Below are 13,394 nucleotides of genomic sequence, written 5' to 3'. Positions count from 1 at the left end.
ACACGCTTAGTTTGTAGGGACAGCAGCATCAAAGTGTAAACATAAAGCATTATAACACGTTGTATAAAGAACATTTATTGACCATTTTATTTAAAAAAGAGAAAAATATAATATATGTTATTAAGTGTTATGCTAATGTCAGTGACGCCTGCATACGAAAACAAGAAACGATTTAGATAAATAAATAATACTCGATAAAATTGTCACCCACCATTTGGCATTGTTTTTCTGTAATTCAGGATAAACTATAAACAGTTTAATTAATTTACAGTATTCTAATATTTGAGGTCTCAATTTGAAATAACACACTCCTATTTATCCTTATCTTACACAGATTTTCAAAAATGTTCTAACTCATTTGAATATATAATTTCAGTTAGTATTTTAAACGAGAGTAAATATTGCCTATTAGTTATAAAAAGTTGAAAACTTAAACAGTTAAAGTGAGGATGCACTGATTGCAAAATTTTGGGCCGATACAGATAAATAAAATTAAAAGTGTAAAATAATCATTTGACTGAAAACTGATACCGCTGTTTTATTTTCACACCACCTAGCTGTTTCTTTAGCCTGCTGTACACCTTTCTACTCAATGAAAAGTAAAAAAAAAAAACGCTAACAAGAATATAGTTAAATGTAAAAAATAATTAAGGAAAAAAATTAAAATGTTTTAGAAATATGCCTTACACACGGCATAACACTGATCGTTCTCCTATACAGTGGAATACTCTCACATGGCTGACATTTTTTGGAAACCAAACCACACTTACACACATCATTGGTGATATGGAACATATTATAGCACCACCTATTGAATATTTCCTAAACTGCAGCTGGGTATTGATGCCACACGACAGATAAACATCCAACAAATTTAAATCAGTGCATCACTAACTTTAACATTAACATGTCCAGTAATTGCTAATTAATATCCTGTCTTTAATGTGAATGTGTATGTGTGACTGACCGTTTGATGCTATAAGCATGACTTACTAATCTCTCTCTCTGGGCTTTAAGTTCAAATGTTTGCCAAGATTAAAAAAACTAAAGAAACACCAAAAAACCCAAACAAGCTCCTTGCTGTGCTTTTTGCTTCTGTTTGTTTGTTCTTCTTTTGTATTTTCTTTAAACTCATATTGTTATTTTGCATGGCTTTAGTTTGCCTCACTATATAATTTTATGTATAATTATATAACTTAAATAGGGAGCACACACTTTAGCCACAGATAATCATTTTTGAAAATTTTCAATATGATGCACACATTTTCTTCCTCCTTCCTTCTTGTGACTTAGAAAAAGCACTGCAGGAAGCTTAAGTTTGATTAAACAAATTCTCGACATTCCAGCAGAAACCCCAGAGACTGAGATCCTAAGGTGGTTTAAGATTTTAACATAATTAAAGTTAACCATAGTTTTTTAAAATCTTTTAAAGTGTACCAATGAACCAGGACAACCGTCACCCGACTCCACATCTTCTTCCTCATCACACCGAGCTCCCTGGCAATGTTTCAGCAAGCTGAACCAGGAACTTAAGACAGAGCTGGAAGCTCAACGACGGAAGCAGGATCTGGCTAATCAGCAAGTCAACAACCTGAGACGGAGCTACAGCGAGGCACAGGATATGCTTGGGCATCACGAAGCTGAAATCGGGGCACTGCAGGCAAAACTTGCTTCTGCGATGACTGAAATTGTAGCGAGTGAACAGGCAGTGGCTCGCATGCGCAGCGAGCTGAAGCTGGAACAGAGTCGTTGCCTTGAGCATAAAGAGGAGTGGAGTCGCAATGAAATCACGTTACGGGCACAACTGCGGGAGAGCGAGGAACGCCTCCGGGACGTGGAGGCAAGTTTGTTAGAAAAGACCCAAGCGCTGAGGTTAGTGGAGAGACAACAGGCCTTGCAACGGGACCAGCACAAGGAAGTGCAGAGGCTTCAGGAAAAGCTAACTGAGGTAACTGGGCGACTCATTGCGACAGAAGAGGCACAGGCTTTAAGAGAGGAGCGGGAGAAGAAAGAGAAGCGCTGCCTAGAGGAAAAGCATGAGCAGGAGCGGCAAGGACTGAGTCGTAGGCTGGCAGAGTCTGAGGAAAAGAGGCTCCAGGCTGAGGAGCAGATCCAGGAAGCTCAGGAACAAGTAGAAACGCTCCTTAGAGGAGGTGTTGGGGAGCGGGTAGAATCAGAGGTCAGGGAGGAGATGCTACGTCTGCAGCAGGTTCTGAACGAGCAGACAGATATTATTGAGAACCTTCAAGAGAGTGTAAGAAGGCTGGAAGTGGAGAGAGATCACCTCTTATGTCGATGCCAGGAATTGGTTAATCAGATTGCAGAGGCAGACAAAGAAGTAGGAAAACTGCAGACACAGCTAAAGACAGAAGAGGCAGATTACTACGCTTTGGAAAGGTCATATGAGCGAGTTTCAGACGAGTTTTCAAGAATCAGTCGTGTTTTGAGAGAAAAGGAAGAAGAGGTCCGACAGACAAAGGAGACATATGAGAAGCTGGTGAGACAAAAAGACCAGGATTTAAATGAAGCCCTTGTCAAGATGGCTGCTCTGGGAAGCAGCCTGGAAGAAACTGAACAACGCCTTAAGGCAAAGGATGAGCTGCTCAGTCAGGTTGGGAATAGGAAGACGGAACAAGAGTTGCAGGAGAAGCTGGTGTTAGCAGAGGACCGAATATCTGAACTGGAGGAGCATCTCAATGCTTTGCGTTTGGGGTATGCAAACCTTAAAATGGAACAATGCTGCTCTCAAGAGGATGTCCTTGATGCAGTAGAAAAACAAGCAGAGCATGATATATCCTGTTCTACCTCTTCTTTGACTCTTGCAAGAAGCAGCTCAGAGACGGAAGTGTCCTTTGCCAAGCGGCAGAGAATCCGCTTCTCCAACATTCAGTGCCACAAATACCACCAGTCTCAAAGAATTGACAGGGTTCTCACAGAACACTCAAGCCAGGATTTTACTCAAGAGGAAAGGCAGGACCTTGCACCAGAAATGAACCTTACTCTCACAGATGACAACATCCAGGATTTATCTCAGGACATCAGCTTAGTAAGTGACAGCACATTCCAGTACTGCAGTGATACAGAACATTTTTTATCCATCATCCATGCACTAGAATCAAAGCTTCAGGTCACAGAGGATAAGCTTCGTGAGGTCACATCTAAGATGCAAAGTGAAGAAGAACAGCCTAGTGACAAAGTTCTGATGGAAGTATGCTCTGATGATACCTCTGCTCAACCATACCAGGATGAACCTGATGGTAAATCTCACTCTTGCTCGGACGGCATTGTACAGGATAATTTTAACAGTGAAGATTACAATAAAGCTCTGGCATTTGTAGAGTCCTGCAGGCTGAGGGTTAAGGAGATCCTCGGAGCTCTCAATGTAGAGGGAAAGGCCCAAGCACAAGTTCACACCTTAGCTGAGATTGAGAAAGACTTGGTTAATGCAGCTTTGCACATTAAGCATGTTGGCGTTCCATATCAAGGTTGTCTTACCTGTCAGATCGAGCCGCAGAATCAAGTGGATAAAAGTGCAGTAAAGGTCTTTGCACGGATGTTATCATTTGAAGGAACTATTTTGGAAAAAATGGCATGTTCTCTTCAAGATCCAAAATCCGAACTAATGCAAAGTCTTATCGAGATAAATAGAGAATCCCAGCAGGTTAAGATCAACCACCAGGACTGTGTTTCTGTGATTTACACTGACATTTTGATGAGAAAACTAAAACTCCACAGCATGCTGATAAATGAGCTCCACCAAGCACATACCCTTGGTGACCAAGAAGCCGATTTGCATATACTTGGTTGTACCGATTTGCCTTTGAGTTCAATTCACAATGCTTGTATTATCGCTGAACTTGCATATTGTCTTCAGAACTTAAAGCATTCTTATCAAGACAAGTTTGAGGAACTTCAGAAAGACTTGATCAAGGTAAAAGAGATCTTGCAACAAAGGGATATAGATGTAAGAGAAGGAGCTATGACTCACAATGCCGAACGTGTCACTCAAGGTGTTCATGATAAGCTCAATGCTGATAGAAAGACTTCAGTTTCTGACATCAGTCCTGCTGAACTTGCCCCTTATGCAGAGCAAATTGAGAGGGAAGAAGCTCACATGCTTGCTCAAGAAATAATAGAAAAGCACTTAGCTGGAATCATAGAGTCATGTGTCACAGAATCAGTGGCATCACTGTATACCAGACGAGAGAGTCTCATTATTGAGCTAAAGAGCCAAGCAAAAGTCCTTTACCATATGTCTCAGCAGCTCGAGAAGGCATGTGAGGAAGATAACAGCTCTGTTCTTTGTGGACTTGCAGTTCAAATCCAAGCGGTTTTAGGACCCAGAGTCCTAATGTGTAACTCTTTTAGCATGGATGAGGCTTTGATTCAGGTGCAAATAGCATACGTTGCCTGTCGACTGCGAGCTGATCATGAGAGGGAGCTATCTCTCTGCCAGGAGACTAGCCACAGTATGGCTACTTTGGTCCAGGAGCATGCCCAGCACGTAGCAGCCATCCACCAGCGTTTCCAGACTAACCTTGAGGAGGAACGGCTCCAGTACTTCAAAACAATTAACTCCATTCAGGAGGAAAATGAAACTCTACGAGAAGAAGCCACGAAGCAGCTTAAGGAGATGGACAGGCAGCGGGACCAGATTGTACAGATGGAGGTGGCTTTTCAGAAGGAGTTGCAGGAAATTAGGAAAAAGCATGCTGATGAACTTGGTCAGGCAGAGCAGGAACGAGCCACCTGTGAGTTAGCGTTAATTGAACGTGCAGAAAACACTCAAGGAAAGCTTGAAACCTTGTTGCAAGAAGTTGAGGAAAAGGAACTAAGGCATAAGGAACACATATGCAAACTGGAGCAGGAACTCCGTGAGAAAGTTCAGGAACTGGAAAAAGTTCATCAGGAAGAGATTCAGAAACTACATGACCGGTACAGTCAGACTATTCGAACTCTGGGAGAGAGATTAGAGACAATAGCAGATGATGCACAACATTCATCTACAGCAGAGACACAAGGTGCAGGACACCTGGAGGAGGTGAGCAGGGACTCGATGTCACTGCTGAGGAGCCGTGTGCAGGAGCTGGAACTGCAGACGATGAACATGCGTGATGAACTGGAGAACAAACCACCAGATGGAGACATGGCTAGTCTGAGAGAAAAGTACCAGAGAGACTTCGACAGTCTTAAGGTTCAGACTATCAGTTTAAACTGTTTTAAACCAATCACCTAAATGTAGATGTTTAGTGTGAGTAGCATGTGTGAGTCAGCTTTGTTTTATTATGTTACAGTGGTCAGGAAGAAAGCTGAGTTGTTTAGATGAAAATTTTATGATTCACTAGTCCACTAGAAGTCACACAAAATGGATAAGTTAAAATATAAATGATAGGGCTAACAAGCAAAAGGTGAAAGCAGTGATAAATGGCTCGTGGTCAAGGTGAAGCAGAAAGACAACTAATTGAAAGTAGTACACCAAATGTTCTGTCACACGTTTGTCAGTCCTGAGCTAGATCCTTCTAGACAAGCCTGACTGATTAGTTTAGAGTTGGTCAAAACTAGATAAATGATTGTTATTAACTTCATTTCAGCTTTTTTTTTTTTTTTAAATATGGGGATATCTGAATCTGGCACACATGTAGAGATAGGCATTATGGTAAATGTATATTATATATTTAAAGATAAGCAAAAATATGTATACAAAAAAGAGACTCGTTCATGACCAAAAGACCAAAAGTCTGTATCTGTAGGCCAAGTGTAGGCCAAATGCTCAGATTGACCGTCTCTGATTCAAGGGGGCGCCAAAGATCACTGAGGGTGCTCAAGCATGTTTTTGCTCTGAGGCTGTAAGGTTGTCGAAATTACATTTGCACATGTTAAACAAGATCATACTTACAGTATAATTAAAAGTCTGCATATAAAAATATGTTAAAAGAAAAGTTTATTTTCTTTTGTTTATATGGGATGAGGTGGGTTGTTGTGAGGGGGATTAGCTTTTCTTTGATTAAGGTAAATGGAGTTCCAATGGGGAAAAAAGGTTTGAGCCACTGTTGGGATTGTTCTGAGACGGTTCTCATAGCCTACTGACTTCAGCTCAAATAGAAAAGCTGAGTGGTGTAGGGTCTGGTCCGGTTCCATATTCTGTTGTTAGTTTCAAAGCTGTGGTATATAGTGGAGTAAAAGCAAGAAGTATAATAAACTACTTAAGAAAAGTACATATAAGTGAAATTTGTAATTAAGTACAGTTACGATGTACGTGTACTCATCCACCTTCAACCTGCTTTTAACCTATCTGTAAACATGACACAGAACTAACCTGCTGCATTGTCTTTTACTAATTACTAATACTATGACTACTACTACTACTACAAATAATAATGGTAGTAGTAGTTGTAGTAAGTTGTAGAGCGGTAAAGATATGGCCTACATAATTTAAATAATGGAAGGTAACTAGATAGCAATAACATTACACGCTAGAATACAGTAATATTACAAACTGTATACTGATTTTATTGGATAAAATAAGTGTAAAACTTAAAACATTGGTACAACGCAACTCTTTAGCCTGAAGTCAAATAGTTTTTCACTTTTTACATAAACTGTGCATAGAGAAATAAAGATTTAGCTCTTGATGATGATAGCTGGTTTGGCACACAGACACAACTTGTAGTTGACTGTAAAGTAGCACCTGACTACACATTTCTACATCATTATTCCTCACTCAAGGGAAATTTTAAACAGATTCTGTTTTGAAAGTACAGAAGATCTCCAGAAGATTAGCTTCTCTATAACAGTGTCTCATCCTGAAGTAAACTCTGGATCAGTGACAATATAGGAATACTCCTCATGTTAAGTAGGACGGTAGAGTGATTGGACATCAGCTGGGAGATATATGTGTGTTTTTTATGTCTGCGCGTACGTTTAGGAGACGTGTGAGCGTGGGTTCGCGGCCATGGAGGAAACTCATCAGAAGGTGATTGAGGATCTTCAGCGTCAGCATCAGCGTGAGATTAACAAACTGCTGGAGGAGAGAGAGAGGTTACTGGAGGAGGAGACAAACGCCACCATCGCTGGTAATCACAGACTTTTATCTGTTTTTAGTTAAATATTTTATGTTTGAAAGACGTTTTTTGTTGTTGCTTATGTTATAGTATTTATAAAGAGCTGAATTTGACCCAGTGGGAGCTCAAGATCACAGGAAATTGTCAAAGTTTGTCAATCACCGCATTAAAAGAACTTGTAACATAAATTTGTCGATTAAAAACAGATCTTAGCAATGTGTGAGTCATTCATAGGTGGATTGTGGAAGCTCTTCATGACCTGCTGTCCGAAAATATGCTAAACTCAGTTTTATAAAATGCTAAAAATATGCTAAAGACAGTTTGCCAATATTTAATTGCAAAGTTTTATCGAATCCAGCTTGTGATTAGTCAAAGTTCTGTAACTTCAGTTTAATTTATTTTATTTGTAGAGCACTTTTAACAATTGTCATTGTCGCAAAGCAGCTTTACACAATCTAAAGAATTATTTAAGTCTTTATGGAATGTGAGTGTGCATGAATCAAAATGATCAGATTGTCCCTGGTGAGCAAGTCGAGGGTGACGGTGCTGAGGGAAAACTCCCTGAGATGGTAATAGGAAGAAACCTTGAGAGGAACCAGACTCAACAGGGAACCCATCCTCATCTGGGTAAAACAGAAAGCAGGAATTGATCTGCATTTATACAGTGTGTGTTAGGTGGCAGCCTTTACCTAAGACAAATCTATTTATAAAAATGCTTGATTAAATAAATAGTTTTTTAGCCTGGACTTAAACACTGAGACTGTGTCTGAGTCCCGAACACTATTTGGAAGACTATTCCATAATTTTGGGGCTTTGTAAGAAAAAGCTCTGCCCCCAGCTGTATTTTTCATAATACGCGGTACTGACAAGCAGCCTGCATCCTTTGATCGAAGTAGGCATGGCGAATCATAAGACACTAGCAGTTCGCTCAGGTACTGCAAATCAATTTCTTATGTCCTGCACACATTGCTCAACTCTAGTAAGCTGGTTTATCTCATTAGGTTTGGCTGAGACATATAACTGTGTATCGTCAGCATAACAGTGAAAACTAATACCATGCTTACGGATTATGTTGCCCAGAGGAAGCATGTATAGGGAAAAAAGCAGTGGGCCTAAAACTGAACCCTGAGGAACAGGGCATGAAGAATAATCACCATTTAAGTCTACATATTGATAAGATAAGAGAGATAAGATAAGATAAACCTTTATTAGTCCCACAAGTGGGAAATTTGTTTTGCCATGGCAGCAAGTGGACAGTACAAAGTTAAAAATTAAGAAACAACAGAATAAAGTAAAATAAGATAAAAATAGGGGAAATAAAATAAAATAACAAATACTAACTGTATAATGAGGGCGTATAAATGTATACTATACAATCTGGGTATAAAATATGGACATCTGTGTAGTAAAAAAAATATTTACATAAATATATATTAAGACAATGAGTAAACACAGTTGACTAAGTAATATGTTTGTACTCAATGAATATATGTATACATACAGAGAGTGAATGACAGGCATTACAATAATATTCTAAATTATTTAAATGTTTTAAATTGCACTTTGCCCAGTTATGGTGGTTCCCCGAGACAGAAAGAAAAATTGCACGTTCCACCATAGTATTGCACATGACTGGAGATATTGCACATCACTAAAAAGTTTCAAATGTTCTTTCATAATATTGCACATAACTACAATGGTGTATTTGATGTGTGTGTTTGTTCGTTTGTGCGTTTGCTTGTGCGTATGTGGTCAGAGTCTTAGTTGTACAGTCTGACAGCAGTTGGTAAAAAAGACTTGCGGAATCTCTCCTTCCCACATCGTGGGTGCAGCAGCCTGCCACTGAAGGAGCTGCTCAGTGCTGTCAAATACTCCTGCAAGGGGTGGAAGATGTTATTCAACAGGGATGACAGCTTAGCCACCATTCTCCTGTCGCTCCCCTCCACTGGGTCCAGAGGGCATCCTAGAACAGAGCTGGCCTTCGAATCAGCCTGTTTAGTCTCTTTCTGTCCCCAGCAGAGATACTGCTGCCCCAGCAAACCACACCATAAAAGATGGCTGATGCCACCACAGTGGCATCAGCCATGATTGGTCAAATAGGATCTGAGCAAGGAGAGGGCTGTACCCTTAATTCCTACTACATTTTCATTATCTGTGAAGAAGAATAGCGTGATCAATGGTGTCAAAAGCTGCACTGAAGTCGAGTAATACAAGCATAGTTACACAACCTTGATCAGAGGCCAATAGAATGTCATTTACTACTTTAACGAGCGCTGTCTCTGTACTGTGATGAGGCCTAAATCCTGACTGATACAGTTCATGTATGCCATTTCTATGTAGATATGAGCATAGCTGCTCCGCTACTATCTTTTCCAGAATCTTAGAGATAAAGGGGAGGTTTGATATCGGCCTGTAATTGGACAGCTGACAGGGGTCGAGGTCAGGTTTCTTAATTATTGGTTTGATAACTGCTAATTTAAAAGATTTTGGAACATACCCAATGCTGAGTGAAGAATTAATTATTCTCAACAGGGGTTCTGTTATTGCTGGTACTATCTGTTTAAGAAAATGTGTCGGTACAGGATCTAATATACAGGTTGATGAATTTGCAGAAGAGATGAGTGAAATTAGTTCATTCTCTTCAAGGGGAGTAAAGTATTCTAGGTTCTGGTCTGACATGGCTAGATTAACATCTGCATCAATTACATTGTTCGGTTTCAAAACCTCAATTTTATGGAGATTTCTGCAATGGTTTTATTTCTGGTTAATTTGGCTACAGCATTAAATAAGAATCTAGGATTATTTTTGTTATTTTCTATAAGAGTGGAGAGATATGTTGATCTAGCTACACTAAGAGCTTTTCTATAGTTCAGGATGCTCTCCTTCCATGCTATTTGAAATACTAACAATTTAGTTTGACGCCATTTACGATCTAATTACCTTGCTGTAAGTACTTGTGTGATCGTTATACCAGGGAGCGAGTTTCTTATCTCTAATAATTTTTCTTTTAACTGGAGCGACATAATAATGGAACGTCGACAGTCGCTTGATCAAGTTCTATGGGGTCAGACGGTGATCTAATCGAAGTTGGGAACTCTGGGAGATTACTGGTAAAGCTCTGTGTGGTATTTAATGTGAATTTACGTTTAGTACGCTAGCGTGGTGCTTCGTGTACATTATTACTGTAATACATTTTAATTGAGACAAGATAGTGATCTAATATAACTTCAGATAGTGGAATTGCGAATAACTTTTTTATGCTTAATCCGAAAGATATTATTAAATCTAAAGTGCTTTATGAGTGGGTCCTACTACACACTGATTTACTCCTACTGAGTCCAGTATGGACATAAATGCTCTACGCACAGGGTCTTCTGGATTCTCAAAATGAATATTAAAATCTCCAGCAATTAACAATTTGTCTACAGAAATGACTAGTCTAGACTAGTTTGAGAGGAAATTTGCAAATTCACTAAGAAATTCAAAATACTAGTTTGTGGTATCTATGTTAATTAAATTATTAATTAACACAGCCTCAATACAGTGAACCCTGAGTGACGACTCTATGCAGCTAGCAGACGGTTGGTTTAGCCTGTCTGTCTGCTCCCTGGCCTGGGCTCTGGATTGTCACCGATTAACTAGGCCTCTTCTGAGACTATGAGCTATACTACAAGAAATGAGAGCAGCACCTTCCCGAGTGGGATGGACACCCTCCCGCCCTAACAGGCCAGCTTTGCCCTCAAAAGTCTTCCAATTGTCTATGAAGCCCACGTTGTTTTTAGAGCACCCAGACTGTCTGCTACGGGAATAACGCTGCTGTCGCGCTTTCTAACCCTCTCTAAAGTCTGGATGCGCTCCTCTAACGCTGATATCTTCTTTGTCAGAGTGCTCACTAACACACATCTATCACAAGTAAAATTACCACTAATGACGGAGGAAGAATGTCTAAACATCTTGCACTCTACACACTGAACGAGCTTAATATTATCCATTATATCGTACCTGAGTCGGAGTTTAGCTGTTCTGAGCTGAATTCCGTTTGATGTTCTTAGACGAAGAAACTCGCACGTTTTCCAAAAAGCGCAAAAAAATGGAAAAAAGGCGAAGCCCTATAGTATAAAAAAACGTAACAAAACCTATTTGCTAATAGTATTATTATTGTATAAACGGAAAAGCTATATAATTTAAACGCTGATACAAAAGCGAAACTTTCGCGGCAACGATACAAAAACAGGAAGCTACCACATATATACCAGGTACACACACACAAACATCACGTGTGTCCTAACGTCCTTAAATATGGAGGAATAAGTTTTTTTTGAAGCCCTAGACTGTTGGCTAAGCGTGGACATTTACATTTACATTTAGGCATTTGGCAGACGCTCTTATCCAGAGCGACTTACATTTTTATCTCATTACACATCTGAGCAGTTGAGGGTTAAGGGCCGCGCTCAAGGGCCCAACAGTGGCAACTTGGTGGTTGTGGGGTTTGAACCTGGGATCTTCCGAACCGTAGTCCAATGCCTTAACCACTGAGCTACCCCTGGCCCCAGTACACTGGACAAAGTACACAAGTCCAGTTGTTTGTTGTTGGTCTTTCGGCTGCTTCCGGCAAGGAGTCGCCACAGCAAATTATCCGGTCTGCACGACAACTTGGCACAGGTTTTACGCGGGATGCCCTTCCTGACAAAACCTTCCCATTTTTATCCGGGCTTGGGACCGGCACTGCATCTAGCGGTTGGGGTTTGGGCACTGGCTGGGAATCGAACCTGGGTCTTCCGCATGGCAGACGAAAACACCTACCACTGAGCCATCAGCGCCCTCAAAGTACACAAGTCCAGAACTTGAGTAAAAGTAGAGATATTCCAGTTAAACCATTACTGAAGTAGAAGTATTTTATTTACATGTGTAAAAATACAAAAGTACTTGCCTTTAAATTTCAAAAGTTTCAGGTGTGTTGCGCGATAAAAGAGTATCAGCGAGAATGAAAGGAAAGGTGTACAGGACAGTAGTGAGACCAGCGATGCTCTACGGCTTAGAGACGGTGGCACTGAAGAAAAGACAGGAGGCAGAGTTGGAGGTAGCAGAGCTGAAATTATGTAAATTATGTGCTTATGTACAGTATTAAAGAACACATACTTATTCACCTTCCAGCTCTGCTAAGTGCTTATTGTTGGCTAGTTATACTAAGATAGATGAGATGAAACTCTGCACTGTTTGGATTTGGAGTCATAATTACATTGTAACATTCTGTGGCTGAAATGTAGCGAGTTTAAAGAATAAAGTGTGTGAGATGTCAGAGTGGAGCGACTCTCAGGAAGGAACCATCAGTGCGCTTCTCTGTCCTGAAGACGCGCAGGACTTACACTTACAGTCTGACTGTTTACACACCGCTGATACTGGAGACTCCTTCTACTAATGTTTTACACACACACACACACACACACACACACACACACACACACACACACACACAATCGGTTTATAGTGTATAGATGACACCATAAGGCATTTATTAACTGGTGTGTATTAGCATAGCCGTAAATTAATAAGGATTTAATAAGTCCTATTATGTGGTGTGTGTGTGTGTGTGTAGCGATTGAGGCAATGAAAAACGCTCACCGTGAGGAACTGGAGAAAACACAGCGAGCACAGCTGAGTGGAGTCAGTACAGACATTGAACAACTACGCATGCAGTACGAGTAAGTACACACACACACACACACACACACACACACATCCAGATCTCTATCTCCAATTTATTTAACCATAAAGCTCATGCAAGAGTGTGTTTCTGTGTGTTTCTGTGTGTGTCTGTGTGTGTCTGTGTGTGTGTGTGTAGAGAGGAGCTGCAATCCATCCATCGTGAGCTGGAGGTGTTATCAGAGCAGTACTCTCAGAAATGTTTGGAGAACACACACCTCGCTCAGGCACTGGAGGCCGAGAGACAGGCACTGCAGCAGTGTCAGAGGGAGAACCAACAACTACACACACACAACCAGGTATACACACGAATGTTGTCAACTGTGAAATGCGAATGTTGGCAACTGGCACATGGGGAAGACAGCATCTAAGCATAACAGTTTACTGTAATACTCTACGTCCATGAGTCCCCCAGATCTGCTCCTTTACCTAAGGCTAATCTATTTACAAAATGCTTGGCTAAATAAATAGGTTTTAGCTTAGACTTAAACACTGAGACTGTGTCTGAGTCCCGAATATTAATTGGAAGACTAGTCCATAACTTTGGGGCTTTGCTCTGCCCTGTAGTTTTCATAATACGTGGTAGTGACAAGCAGCCTGCATCCTTTGATCGTAGTAGGCATGGTGGAA

The 13,394-nt window shown here is 40.5% G+C and overlaps 1 protein-coding gene across 5 annotated transcripts in view; it reads left to right on the top strand.

Moving 5' to 3' along the window:
* si:ch73-103b11.2 (protein outspread) overlaps window positions 1-13,394 on the top strand; it is a 74,918-nt gene that overhangs the window by 46,263 nt on the left and 15,261 nt on the right. For all 5 annotated transcript variants that reach the window (XM_053493827.1, XM_053493824.1, XM_053493823.1 and 2 more), the window contains 4 exons: window positions 1,433-5,194; window positions 6,926-7,073; window positions 12,658-12,763; window positions 12,904-13,063. In XM_053493827.1, coding sequence (XP_053349802.1) covers window positions 1,433-5,194; window positions 6,926-7,073; window positions 12,658-12,763; window positions 12,904-13,063 — 4,176 coding nt within the window. The remainder of the gene's footprint in view (window positions 1-1,432; window positions 5,195-6,925; window positions 7,074-12,657; window positions 12,764-12,903; window positions 13,064-13,394) is intronic.

The sequence above is a fragment of the Clarias gariepinus genome, chromosome 4, assembly GCF_024256425.1.
Source record: "Clarias gariepinus isolate MV-2021 ecotype Netherlands chromosome 4, CGAR_prim_01v2, whole genome shotgun sequence".
Lineage (NCBI taxonomy): Eukaryota > Metazoa > Chordata > Actinopteri > Siluriformes > Clariidae > Clarias > Clarias gariepinus.
This window is presented reverse-complemented; position numbering and strand designations above follow the sequence as displayed.